This window comes from Phyllosticta citribraziliensis (genome assembly GCF_038025025.1).
Source record: "Phyllosticta citribraziliensis strain CPC 17464 chromosome Unknown J3D65scaffold_4, whole genome shotgun sequence".
Classification (NCBI taxonomy): domain Eukaryota; kingdom Fungi; phylum Ascomycota; class Dothideomycetes; order Botryosphaeriales; family Phyllostictaceae; genus Phyllosticta; species Phyllosticta citribraziliensis.
Window position 1 is genome coordinate 1,478,525 of NW_027117341.1, and position 11,855 is coordinate 1,490,379.

At 56.6% G+C, this 11,855-nt stretch overlaps 4 protein-coding genes across 4 annotated transcripts; 2 read left to right on the forward strand and 2 right to left on the reverse strand.

The window, feature by feature from the left end:
* Positions 1–303: 303 nt before the first annotated feature.
* J3D65DRAFT_619627 (putative DEAD box RNA helicase hela) lies at positions 304–3,091 on the reverse strand. Its single transcript, XM_066799776.1, has 3 exons — positions 2,567–3,091; positions 1,024–2,518; positions 304–951 (listed from the first exon to the last, which is right to left on the reverse strand). Exons 1-3 carry the CDS (start codon positions 2,923–2,925, stop codon positions 643–645), a joined length of 2,163 nt encoding a protein of 720 aa, XP_066657006.1. The 5' UTR covers positions 2,926–3,091; the 3' UTR covers positions 304–642.
* Positions 3,092–3,375: 284 nt separating this feature from the next.
* J3D65DRAFT_292963 (uncharacterized protein) lies at positions 3,376–4,693 on the reverse strand. Its single transcript, XM_066795159.1, has 2 exons — positions 4,085–4,693; positions 3,376–4,025 (listed from the first exon to the last, which is right to left on the reverse strand). Exons 1-2 carry the CDS (start codon positions 4,518–4,520, stop codon positions 3,388–3,390), a joined length of 1,074 nt encoding a protein of 357 aa, XP_066657007.1. The 5' UTR covers positions 4,521–4,693; the 3' UTR covers positions 3,376–3,387.
* On the forward strand, positions 4,454–5,969 carry J3D65DRAFT_619635 (uncharacterized protein). The gene is made up of 2 exons (XM_066799777.1): positions 4,454–5,390; positions 5,458–5,969. The coding sequence occupies exons 1-2, from the start codon at positions 4,868–4,870 to the stop codon at positions 5,823–5,825; spliced, it is 891 nt and encodes a 296-aa protein (XP_066657008.1). The 5' UTR covers positions 4,454–4,867; the 3' UTR covers positions 5,826–5,969.
* Positions 5,970–7,338: 1,369 nt separating this feature from the next.
* On the forward strand, positions 7,339–10,615 carry J3D65DRAFT_293286 (uncharacterized protein). Its single transcript, XM_066795161.1, has one exon. The coding sequence runs from the start codon at positions 7,615–7,617 to the stop codon at positions 10,369–10,371; it is 2,757 nt and encodes a 918-aa protein (XP_066657009.1). The 5' UTR covers positions 7,339–7,614; the 3' UTR covers positions 10,372–10,615.
* Positions 10,616–11,855: the final 1,240 nt, after the last annotated feature.

Here is an 11,855-nt window from a genome sequence, read left to right on the forward strand (position 1 = left end):
CAGAGGTGGCGCTTGTGCACAAGGGTGGTTGATTGAGGCGCGAAAGCCGGCCTGGGAAGCGTTGAAAGAGGGCACGAGGTTCCGTCGGCGTTGATCGAGAAGGCGGGCAGCAAGCGTCAGGGTGCGGGACGCACTTACCACCGGTCCGACCTGCCTGGGTGACAGTTTGGCTTAGTCACCTGGGCTGACAGTTTGGCTGTCACGTGGGCCTCCGTCGAGTCCCGTCCGGGCCATCACCTCAGGTCGAACCTCTTCCACCTTTCTGGGAGAAAGCAATACAGCATCACTCAGTCATACATGCTGTTGAGTCGGGAAGTTCAAGATTGGAGATATCAGCCATCCAGACCGTCTACATACGACTACAATCAAATGAAAGGAAAAAAAGACAGAAAAAAGAAACAAGAACCCTGGTGCAACCCCAGACGGTTTCCCTTCAAACCAACCGGACGCCGTCTTTGGATATGTTCCCTTTTTATCCGAAGAAACCAGGGCCGTGAGCGTATCTGAACAAGCTCCCTCAGCTACCGCACGAGAGGCGTCCCATCTCTTTCAAAACCCCCCATTTTGTACCCCAAACGCCTTTCGATGCATGTGACCCATCGGGGGACATACTCGTAGCTGTAGTCTTCAACTTGGTGGCCCTCAGATGAAGCCCCCTTGACGGCCACCCGATGACCCAAAGCTTCCACGACCACCCGAAGAGCCGAAGCCCCCACGGCCGCCTGAAGACCCGAAACCTCCACGACGGTCTGAGGATCCAAAGCCTCCACTGCGATCCGAAGATCCAAAGCCACCACGAGATCCACCACGATCCGAGGATCCAAAACCACCACGGGATCCTCCACGGCCGCCGAACCCTCCACGTCCGCCTGAAGACCCGAACCCTCCACGACCGCCTGAAGACCCGAACCCTCCACTGCGGTCTGAGGATCCAAAGCCTCCACTGCGGTCCGAAGATCCAAAGCCACCACGCGATCCACCACGATCAGAGGATCCAAAGCCACCACGGGATCCACCACGATCCGAAGATCCAAAGCCACCACGCGATCCAAAGCCTCCGCTGGACCCAAAGCCTCCACGAGATCCAGATCCGCCTGACCTAGGTTCCTCTTGAGTGATACCTCTGACACCCGAAAGGGCACAGGCAGTGATTTGCTTTGGGGAGAAGCCTGGAATGGGATCCAATCCCATGATGTCCGTGGCCGCCGCATTGATCTCGTCGACTACTCTCTGTTTATCAAAGCGACTTTTGCCTTGGGCATTGTTGGTAACCATCGTCCGGTACGCGTCGCGTCTCGAGTAGGGATCTGTTCCTCTCATGGCTTTCGTAACTTTGTCGAGGAGCTGCGTGGTTTCGGCACTTGGGTTGCCCAAATCTTCCGAGGCGGTTTTCAAGCCAGAATCGAGCTTGATCGGGAATTCGCCAAGTCTTCGGAGAGCCTCCGAGCTCTCGAACTTGGGAATCAAAAGCCAAGCCTCTCCCTCTTTGCCTGCGCGACCGGTGCGACCAATCCTGTGGACATAGTCGTCTCTGGTCTTGGGAGTACCGAATTGGATGACATGGGTGACATTGGGAAAGTCCATTCCTCGAGCAGTGACGTCTGATGAAACCAGGATACCCGTTTTGCATGCCTTGAACGCGTCCGAGGCCCGACTGCGAGCCTGCTGGCTAAGTCCGGATTGAATCTCGCCAATTTCCAAACGCTTAAACTGAGGAGAGGTACCGGGCATTGACTGTAGGTTCGTGAGAGCGTCCGCAAAGAAGGGCACTTGTTTAGTGGTGTTCATGAACACCATGGCCTTGAAGGGCCGCTCAGGCGTTGCGTTCTCCGCGTCACGCTGAACAAGCTCAAACAGGGATAGCATGGCGTTTTTGTAGGAGGCTCCCTCAACAACCTTTTGCGGCACTCTCTTGTGTGTGGGCTGCTCGTCCTCGCGAATCGTCTGCACGAAATGGAAATTCGGCTTGAGCAACGAGCGAACCATGGTCTTGACACCCTTGGGGATAGTGGCAGAGAACATGAGAGTCTGGCGGTCCTTTTCTTCGGGTTTCGGGAAGAACTTCTTGATTTCCATAATGTCGTCGTAGAAACCCACTTCCAGCAGGCGATCAGCTTCGTCAAGAACCAGGAAGTCGAGATTCGGCACAGAAACGCCCGCCTCTTTGTCGCTCAGCAGATCCATCAATCGTCCGGGTGTAGCAACAAGCAGGTGGCAGCCTTGCTCGTGGATCCTTCGGAGAGATTGGGCCTTGCCCATACCACCGACAGCCGTTTGAACTTTGATGCCAGTGTGGTAGACAACCCTTTTCGCCTCGACAGCAATTTGCTCAGCGAGCTCTCTTGTCGGAGAAATGATGATACCCCGAATGTTGAGCTGTGGGTTTGAGCCACGGCCGAAGCCGTTCCTTCTGGAGGGAGAAAACTCGGCAAGCTGGGGGTTCCTTTTGAGGATTCCTTGGAGCATTGGAAGCAAAAATCCGATGGTCTTGCCGGTACCGGTCCTAGCTTGTGCAATGCTACTTGGGTCAGCATGAAAATTAGAGGCGCTGGGAGTGCAAGCTTACACGTCGTCGCCCCGGAGAGCCTCGTTGATGGATGCTGTTTGGACCTCTGTCATTGTTTCCAGCCCCATGTCACCCGTGATGGATTTGATGATGTTCGGGTGGACAAGACCGTGCGTTGCAAGATCGTCGAATCTGCTGATGCGCTGCGTCTGCTGGTTTGATTGAGTGGCAGCGGCCGCAGCCTCAACTTGCGAGAGTTGAGAAGACGATTGTAACGTGCGAAGAGAAACAGAGGACGGAATCGAAACGCGAGCGAGAGAATTGACGAGCGCAGTGCTGCGTGGCGCCACGCGACCAGCAGTCGCGGCCGTCAAGGCGCGCGACAGAGGAGCAGGGCATCTTCTTAGAGACGCGAGCATGATGAGAAGTGCCGCCGAAGGGGACCGGCGGATGGCGACGAGGAATTGAGAATTTGTAAGACCGAACGAGACGATGTATGAAGTTCAGGCAAAAGACGCGAGGTGACGAGGAGAGCACCCAAAAACTCGGAGGGATTTGACGACGATGGCGAGTTAAGGCGTTGAGTAGGTGGGTGTGGACGTCAACCAGATAATTTTCTGGCGCTGCCCGGCACAGTCGCCGTCAGATAAGCCATGCCTATTTCGGCAGGCGGTGAGAAGACCCGTGATCGCCACCTGGACAGAGCTCCGCAGCATTTTCAGGTCCATTTGTCGACGCTGCCAATTGTTTTCCTTGGCTCGAGCGACAACCACACTGCGCATGTCTATTGCCACGTTCAAGTCGGCTTACTATTTACCCATTGTTCTACGTCTAGTGACAGATCCAAAATGCGATAAACCTTTGACAAACCAATCTACCATTTACGCCTTGCCCGTCTGCGTAACCCGAACGTCTTCTCTGGCCCCGATAATCAAAAAGCCCTCACTTACGCCCTCGTGGATCCCTCCCGTCACGGCCCTGAGCGACCAGAGCGTCAAGTCGTTTATCGCCTGGCCAACCTTGCCGTCGTTCATCTGACAAATGGCGTTCGTAACCCTGATGCTGCGCCGGCCCAGCTCGTCGACTGTCTGGATCGACGAGGCGAACAATCGCTCCGATATTCTGTGTTCTCGCTCGTACTGGTACGCCTGGCTGAGGAAAATCTTGATGTAAGGCAGCAAGAGATGTAGAAAGAGGAACAGCTGAATGATGCTGGACGCGAGCAGTCGATGCAACCACGAGGGCTCTGGAGGTTGAGTGCGCGAGTGCATAGCTGCGTGGTGGCCATCGGAGCGGACGAGCTGTCCACTCGCCGCGTCGACATGGACGACCTTGACCGTGTCCGGTGGAAGCGCCGTCTCGATGGACAGCTTCTCATCTGCGCTCAGATCGGATGGCAGACCTTTCAAGAGGTAGGTCAGGGCGTGCAGGTACAACTGGCGACTGAAAGAGGGGGCACTGTGGTCCGGAGTACCGAGCGTCGAGTATTCCTGCAGGGCGGTTGTGAGGAGGCTGAGCCCTAGAGTTGGCCAGCGGTTAGCAGCGTTGACAAGCAAGTGAAAGGGTGGCGCAAGACACCTTGGTTGGCATATTTCCAGTTGATGCCGCTTTGCATCTCGAGGGGCCGGTACACGGGCAGCGGCGTGGCGCTGGAGGAGGACGAGGGCCTTTCATCTATCAGGGCATCATCTGACAGCGTCTGCACGGAATCGCTGTCAGAGAGGCCTGATGGGCGGCGCGTGGTGGCACTCGAGGGCCTGGAGGTATAGCGTGGAGGGGGCGTCTGCGAAGCGGAAGCATCCGGGCCGCACGTGTACGGTAACGCGGACGAAGGCTCTTTTGGTTGCGCAGTGGTGCTGTTGCGGAAATTGCTGACTGTGCGACGCAGCGACCGCAGTCGAGGTATGCGGCTCTGGATCAGAGCAGGCAGGATGGCGTAGACGGTCGAGGGCGCATCGTCCTGTTTAGCTATCCAAGTCTCTGAATGGCATACATGGCCGGCCGGCTGCGCCATCGAAAGAGTCGAGTCGAGTCGGGTCGAGTGGGCAACGGACGACACTACTCAGTTGCTGGCAGCGGAGGACGGGCGGCAAGGTATCGTCTCCAGTGGTTGAAGAAAATCCGGGGAGCTTATCAGAAGATGGGATGGCTGGCGAACATGTGATGGCATGGCAGCCCGAACCAGAGGTGAGGTCCCAGGGACTCGAGGACAATTGTTGAGGGCGGCACAGGACCCGCAGACAGGACAGTGGCAATGGGACATCCAGTCCAGTCGCAGTCCTGCAGCAGCGGCACCGCACTCGACGTCGTCGTAGACTTGTGCCGCGATGCTGCTTCTGGTTGGTTCACTGCGTCGGCTGCATGCCTGCGCCGGCCCTTGGCGACGTCATTCCTCGCCGTCCAGTTGCACGTGAAGAGACACCATGGCCGGCTCCAGGTCCGCTTGCATCTGGCCGTCTCTGTCGATTCTTCCCTCCGTTTCCTCCAACCGCTGCCTTTCCTCTGCACCGTCGTGTCCCCCTTCCGGCTCCCATCTGGCGCGGTCCAAACCTGACAGCGACTCGCGTCTCCATCGGCACAGCAGCAGACTTTGCCGTCACCGCATCCTTCCGAGGCATCGTCTGGGAGGAACACTGTGCGTCAAGCCAAAGCCATCATCTCAGCCACCTAGGCTGCACCACCAACTCGCGTCCACGCGGCTCGCTCTTCGCGCTTGGTCTCACTTGGAAAAGCGTCAACAAAATGTGCTCGTGGCTGTCCAACGCCGAAACCGCCGCACCGAAAAAATCGGAAACACCAGCGCAGAAGTACGCACTTGGACGTATCTCGCTGTCGAGACACGAATCAGCTCAAGTCGGGAAAAGTCGCTTGGTCCTTGGGGGAGGCAAACTTAACCGTCATCAGGCCATATGCTTTGCTCAACCACGCACTAACGGCGCTCTGTTTTATAGGTCGGATCCATGACCGTTTGGTACGTCCTCAGCATCAGGGTCCGCAATTGGACATTTTTGGTAGTAAACCAGCACGCTGCTCGTGTCGAGATCCCGCCCTTGCGCCTGCAAAACCCATCCTGACACGACGACATACCAACGATACGTATCGCAGCATCGCCTCTGGTGAGAAGGATCATTTTAGTAATAAACTAAAGCCCATCGCGCCGTCACCATGTCCTTGCTCTTGGCAACACACCGGAACTCGCTCGTCGAACCTTCCTGGCAGCGGCGCGGAGATGATCGGTGCATCATCTGCGATGCAAAGCGCTCGCGCAACGACGCTCCATCGCTCCTCGCTTTGTATAGCTCTTCGACTGTGGCAATAGCCATCATTATACTACGGCCTTGGTCTAAATGCGACAAGGGCAGATGACTTTGATGTGCCCGGCAACAAGAGGTGGCGATTTTGACGTGACAGCTCCCTGTCTGTGGCACTATGCGAGTGTTGACTTGATGCATTGCTGTGGCTGGTGAGAGATCGGATCATAATTAAGAGGGGCTGACCTCTCACACTATTCGCAACACCAACAGACAGGGCCTTCCAAACGCTTCAACGGCCAAGAGAGATTGATTCACGGCCGCGCGGTTGGCTGATCAGAACCGTTGGCTGTACGCTGTGATGCAGCTCAGGCGCACAAGTTCACTGGATCTGCCGTTCACAATGGCGTTTGAGGCGTTGAAGCTTCTTTGCAATCGTGTCGTGGAGCTGACATTAGTCATGACATCAAATCTACGTTTTACCCGAATGGTTCCAGCACTTCCGACCACACACCTCTACCCCAGTCATCCTGGTCTGCCCTTTGGTCCATGGGGTCGAGAGCTTCTTCCCTGAAGTCAAGCAGCCGACAACCTTTTCCTCCGCCTGCCAATGCTTGCTACCGGGTGCAGCTGTCTTCCAACCAAAAACAGTGCCGCATCGGAGCGTGCTTGCGACACGACAACTGGTTTGTTGGCTACCAAAGTTGTACTGCTTCGCCTCGTAGCAAGTATTTCCGGTCTACAAACAAGTCGATCGGCGGGAGCGGCGACCTATGAACAAATCGCTGGAGAAGAGGCTGTGCGGGTTCTGCCGTAAGCACCAGGCTCACAGCCGCATCGTTGACAGGGACGACGTCTGCTGAGGCTCACTCATCTCAACAAGGCGTGCTGCTACTGTCTGCTATTTTGAGACGGCGCAGCGCCAGTCATGGCTAGCTCCCGCCCGGGATACAGCTAGAGCTCCTCGTGGGACATGGGGGCCCAGCCTGTGAGCTGACTTTGCCTCAGCTAATTACAGATCTACCAACATGTCATGAACTTTTGCGCCAACATGCCTACTGGCCTAGGGTCTCTTTGCCTTGCGCGTCTTCTGGGATATCCCCGCCGGGCCTGGCCCTTTTTTGGTCCCCTTCTCAAATTCCCATTCCATCCCCGCCACCGTTGACCCCTTTTTGAACATGTCGCGTCTATCTCTTTCAAGAATTCTCTTGGCGTAGGTGGAGTCGGGGAACGGGGAGTCAATGTGCCAAACATACTCTCGTCATCCCACGCAAATCACTTGCCATCCATTGCAAACTGTACACGAGAGCGCGCTCGAGCAATTGGTAAGTTTGGAATTCCATCTCCAACTGTCGTCGCGTCACGATACAGGCCTTTTGGCCCGTCGCTCCCCCCGCGCAGTAAATGAAAGCTCGAGCTTGTATTCAGCCGCCGATCTGACGACCTTTAGACCTCAATCGCAAAAGCGACGCCGCCTCGACTTCATTTCTAACCACAGCATTTTATCACTGTCGCAGTCGCATCGTTAGACCTCTGGGCATGCATCAGTAGCGGAGGTCCATTCGTTCAAAACCTCCTGCCTGCCACCAGCTCGCTACACGATATTGAGCAATCGTTGCCTTCGTTAGGACCTGTCCAAACCTAGCCAATCTGGATCGATGGCATTTCGCGACCTCAGCTGTAGACAGTCTGTTCAGAATTTTCCACTTCGATCGAACTGCAGAAACCTTTTATCCCACCATTCCTGTGGCCAATCCCGAATACTTTTGCGACAAAACTCGGCTCTGATAGGGGTGCTTATTACTGTTCCGCAAAGGATCAGAGCGTCTTCGGCGCGCTGGGGACTAGTGAGTGCAGATGGCTGCTCAGCAATTGCCGGATAATGCATTCGACCCGGCGGAGGGCTCTCCAAGGCAAAGAGGTGGTCCTGATGCGCCCAACTGGAATCATTTCAACTTTCCCCCGGATGCTCCCAACACCGAACTCCCACCCTTCTCTCCCGGGTTTCCTCCTGCACCGTTTCCAGGTGCTCAGACCGTGGCGCCTTTGCCCTCTGGTTCGCAAGGACAAGCACCTGGACAACCCACAACTCTCGACACAGAAACCTTGACATTTGGAAATCCAGCCAACACGCCTCCGGTTTTGGATCCAGCCAGGCCTTCAAGACCTTCCTCAATTCCGGGACCATCTTCTACCGTCACGACTCCGAGACCGTCGTCGACCTTTGACCCCAATGATTCGGATGTCTATGTTTGTGGATCAATACCTTTTGTCCCTGCACAGTATACTTGCTACGCTAATAACGTACTATGCCCTGTACTGAATGGAAAGCGACTGGTTCCTTGCGGCGAATCTTGTTATGACCCCACCATTTACGGTTGCGGAGACGGCGGTCTTGAGCAAATTCACAGCGGTCGACTTCCGAACGGATCACCTGCGACAAACACAGTTCCATTGGGAGTGAGCGCATGGCCAACCGGGGTTCCCATTCCAACACCTGAGCGAAGTTTGCGCTCAAGCTCGAGCTCTTCAAGTTCATCAACCTCGTCCAGTACAACGTCCGAGTCCAGTTCCTCAACTTTGATTAGAACATCATCCTCTCTGTTACCTACCACCTCTCAACCCGCAGCAACAAACGGGACGATGGCGTCTGCACCTGCAGATTCCTCGCTGTCGGGTAATCAAATTGCGGCGATTGCAGCGAGTACCTCATCGGCGGTCCTCATCTGTGCTGTCGTCGTTCTCCTTCTTTTTCGACGACACGCTTCCAAACGAAAACTTCTCTCGCAAAAGCAAGTTTATCCCGAAGTTGCGTTCCTTTACGATCCTCCTGTTCCGCCTCCTATTGGCACGGAAGGGATGGGTTCGAGCGGAGAGAACAGTTCTACGAGTCGCCGCAGTTACATGGTATCCCAGGGCCAGCTGCCACGATCAGAACCGCCCAGTTCAGACAGCTCGTTACGTGGAGTAGGCATAGCAGAGGCCGGGGCCAGTATCTCTGCGGCGCAAGCTGTAGAGCGGTTGAAGAATGAGAGGCGCGCCATGCGACAAAAGAAGCCCAAGCTACGGCCAGATCCTCAGCCTCTGAAGCTCGCAAAGGGTTTGGCTGCAGGCGCCGCGGGTGGATTCGGACTGCTCTCTTCGAATGGTAAAGGATCTTCTTCGGCGACAAATTTGGAGGCGGAGCGGAGTGCTGGTGCACCTTCCAGGGTTCCTGCCTCTTCGACGAGTTTGTGGGATGAAATAGACATTGCCGCGGGTGAGGCAAATCTGATGCCTTCTCCGGGCATGCCTCAACACTCCGAAACGCAAAAGTCTACCTCGCCTCTATTGCCACCTCCAGATCTCTCTACTCCTCCGCAAGCGCTGCATTCACCTCCAGACACCTCAGGATCGTCACCCACGGCAATTGAGCGGCAGTCCCAAGGGGAAATTGAAGACGAACCTTTTTATCGACGATTACAGCAGCGGCTGTCTCCCACCCGCAATCCGACTTCTTTCTCACAACCTCGACCTTTCCCATACCACGTTCAGCGAGGTTCAGGCTCCTCGCTCTTGAACTCTCCTCACTCATCGTTGTCACCCTCGCCGTCCACACGCTCACCGCTCTCAACTCTGGATCCCACTCCCATCTCCTTCCCCCGGAGTACCGCAACCCCATTTTCCGCTATGACTTCCGTTTCACCCTTTACACACCAAGGCGGCACCGGCTCAACCTCGACCCCTTCGCCCTGGCCCCCAGGCACTGGCGGCCCCTCCGCCCCAGCACGCACGCTCCCCTCACCTGACGTGCCTTTCGGCCTCACAACCGCCGGCGCAGCCCCGGGCACCAGCACAACACGGGGCGGGCCATCGTCATCGCCATACCCGAACCCGTATCCCGCGTACCCTTACTCTCGCACCGGCAACTACACCTTCCTCCAGCCCGAACTCTACCACCCGCCCTCTCCAAAGCCCACGCCGCACAACAGCAGCGGGTCGGGCGAGCTGAGCGGTCTCAGCACGCTCGACACGCGGCTCGAGAGCGGCGACACGTGGGCGGGCGAGGTGCTGGGCGCCATGGGCAGCAGCAGCATCTTCGGCACCTATGGCGCCGGCAGCAGCGACGACGCCGCAGGCTCGCCGTCGACAGGAGGCGGGGGTCATGGCAGCTTCGCGGCGGCGCGGTCTGCACAACAGCAGCAGCAGCACGGCTCGGCCAGCCTCCCGCGGTACGGCTCGCGGCTGCAGGTCCCGAGTGCGGGCCTCGAGCCCCCCGAAGACAGCGGCAGTCCCCAGAGCGTGCAGTATGTGCCGCACGTGCACGATCCGGAGAGTAGCGGCGACGAGGGGGAGAGGGACGTAGGCGCAGGCTTGCAGTTTGGCGGCGGCATGGGCATGGGCATGGGCATGGGCATGGGCGGCGGTGGCATGGGCTTGGGGTCGTCGGGGCTCGGCAACATTGCAGAGGAGATGAGTGGCGGGAGCGGCAACGAGGGGTTACTCGGCGGCGGCGCGGCAGGGGGTCAGGAGGCCATGGGCATGGGCATGGGGCCCGGTCCCACGACCACCACCACGACGGAGGCTGGCAGCGCGAGTGGCAAGAGGCGGCTCACGGTGCGGAACGAGTTTTGAGCCCCCCCGTCCGTCCAGCCGTCTGTCGTCCACCTACACCCCGACCAAACCTACCTAGCATGACGAGAGGCCCATGGGGGCCGCATGGCACGGAATAGCAATTGGGGATTGGACACAGCCTTGTCTGCGAAAAGGGGGTGTGCGATCTGCGATTCGATTGGTTGCTGGACGGGCGGCATGGAGTACTGAAACCCCAACCACCCCCATATCCGCCACGGCTCCACGCTCCACACTCCAAACTCCGGTTTTTTTTTTTTTTTTTTTCCCGTCGTCGCTTTCCCTTGTTCATACGCCGGGACTGCGAGGCAGGCAGCTATCCGGCTGGCCTTGTTGCGAGCTCCTGGCCAAAAAGGTTTCCTCTCCAGATCAGTATCATCATTATCACGGCAAGGCGAATTCGCCTGGCACCGACAGCATCCATCTATTGCATCAAGTCAAAATTCCCAAATTCCCTTTCCCTGTTTCCTCCCCCTCCCCAATCTCCTTGCCTATCCACCACTCCAGCGTGTCTCTCCTTCTAAAAGGCCGTGTTTTTGCCATATCCTATTACTCTGTGGTACTATGTCCTTTGACTGCTCCTTCGCCCACATTTTCCCTCCTTGGATTTTGGACCCCCCGTTTTTTGCATCTGTTTGGCGCACCGCACGCTCGCGTATCGGCTTTTCGGCCGCTTGGCTTTGAATGCTCCTTGCTAGCCAGCCTCTTCTTCTTCTTTTGTCGTTGTTGTTTTGGTGGTTGGATGGAGTCTTACTTGCCCTTCCTTTCGCCCATGTTGTTGAGATACCATACCACGAGACTAAACTGGCGGGGTCGAGGAGAGTGGAGGTGGCAAAGTAAATATGTAATCTACCCATCTATATACGCATGTGTGTATTCTCTCTAGCCACTAGGCGCTTCTCTCTGCCGCTGCTGAGACGGCAACTATTGATTGAATGAATGGATGGGCGGGTTTGGTTTGGTTTATCCGTGGTAACTACCTTTTGCTATTATTCTCGTGTGAGGTTGATGCGGCGAAATTCTCGACAGGTGTTAGGATCCGTCTGTGCCGCTTCTCCGAGGGCTATTATGTATGTGTGGAGTGGGATTGGGAGTATGAGGGGCATGCGTCAGCGGTGATGTACTAGGTAGAGAAGAGAACGTGCGGGAGCATGCATGTATACGTCGGATCGACATGCTGTCGCATTTTACATTCCCGTCTCATGTAGCTGGCTAGCTGGCATTCTCGAGTCCCTTCTCCACATGAACATACATACTGTGTACCACCTACATGGCCACCTACGCACCCGCATTCAGTATCCCCATCCCCCTCATCCTCCCTTCCTACACCCCACAACTTTGGTAATGCACCCAGCCCCTCTACGACCCCAGCGCACCCCACGCGCCCCGCAGCATCTTCAGCGCCGAACCGCATGTGTACGTATAGTAGTACTGTACTTGCATGCAGTTACGCTACAATATGTACACGCTAATGTAGGCTAGCTCTG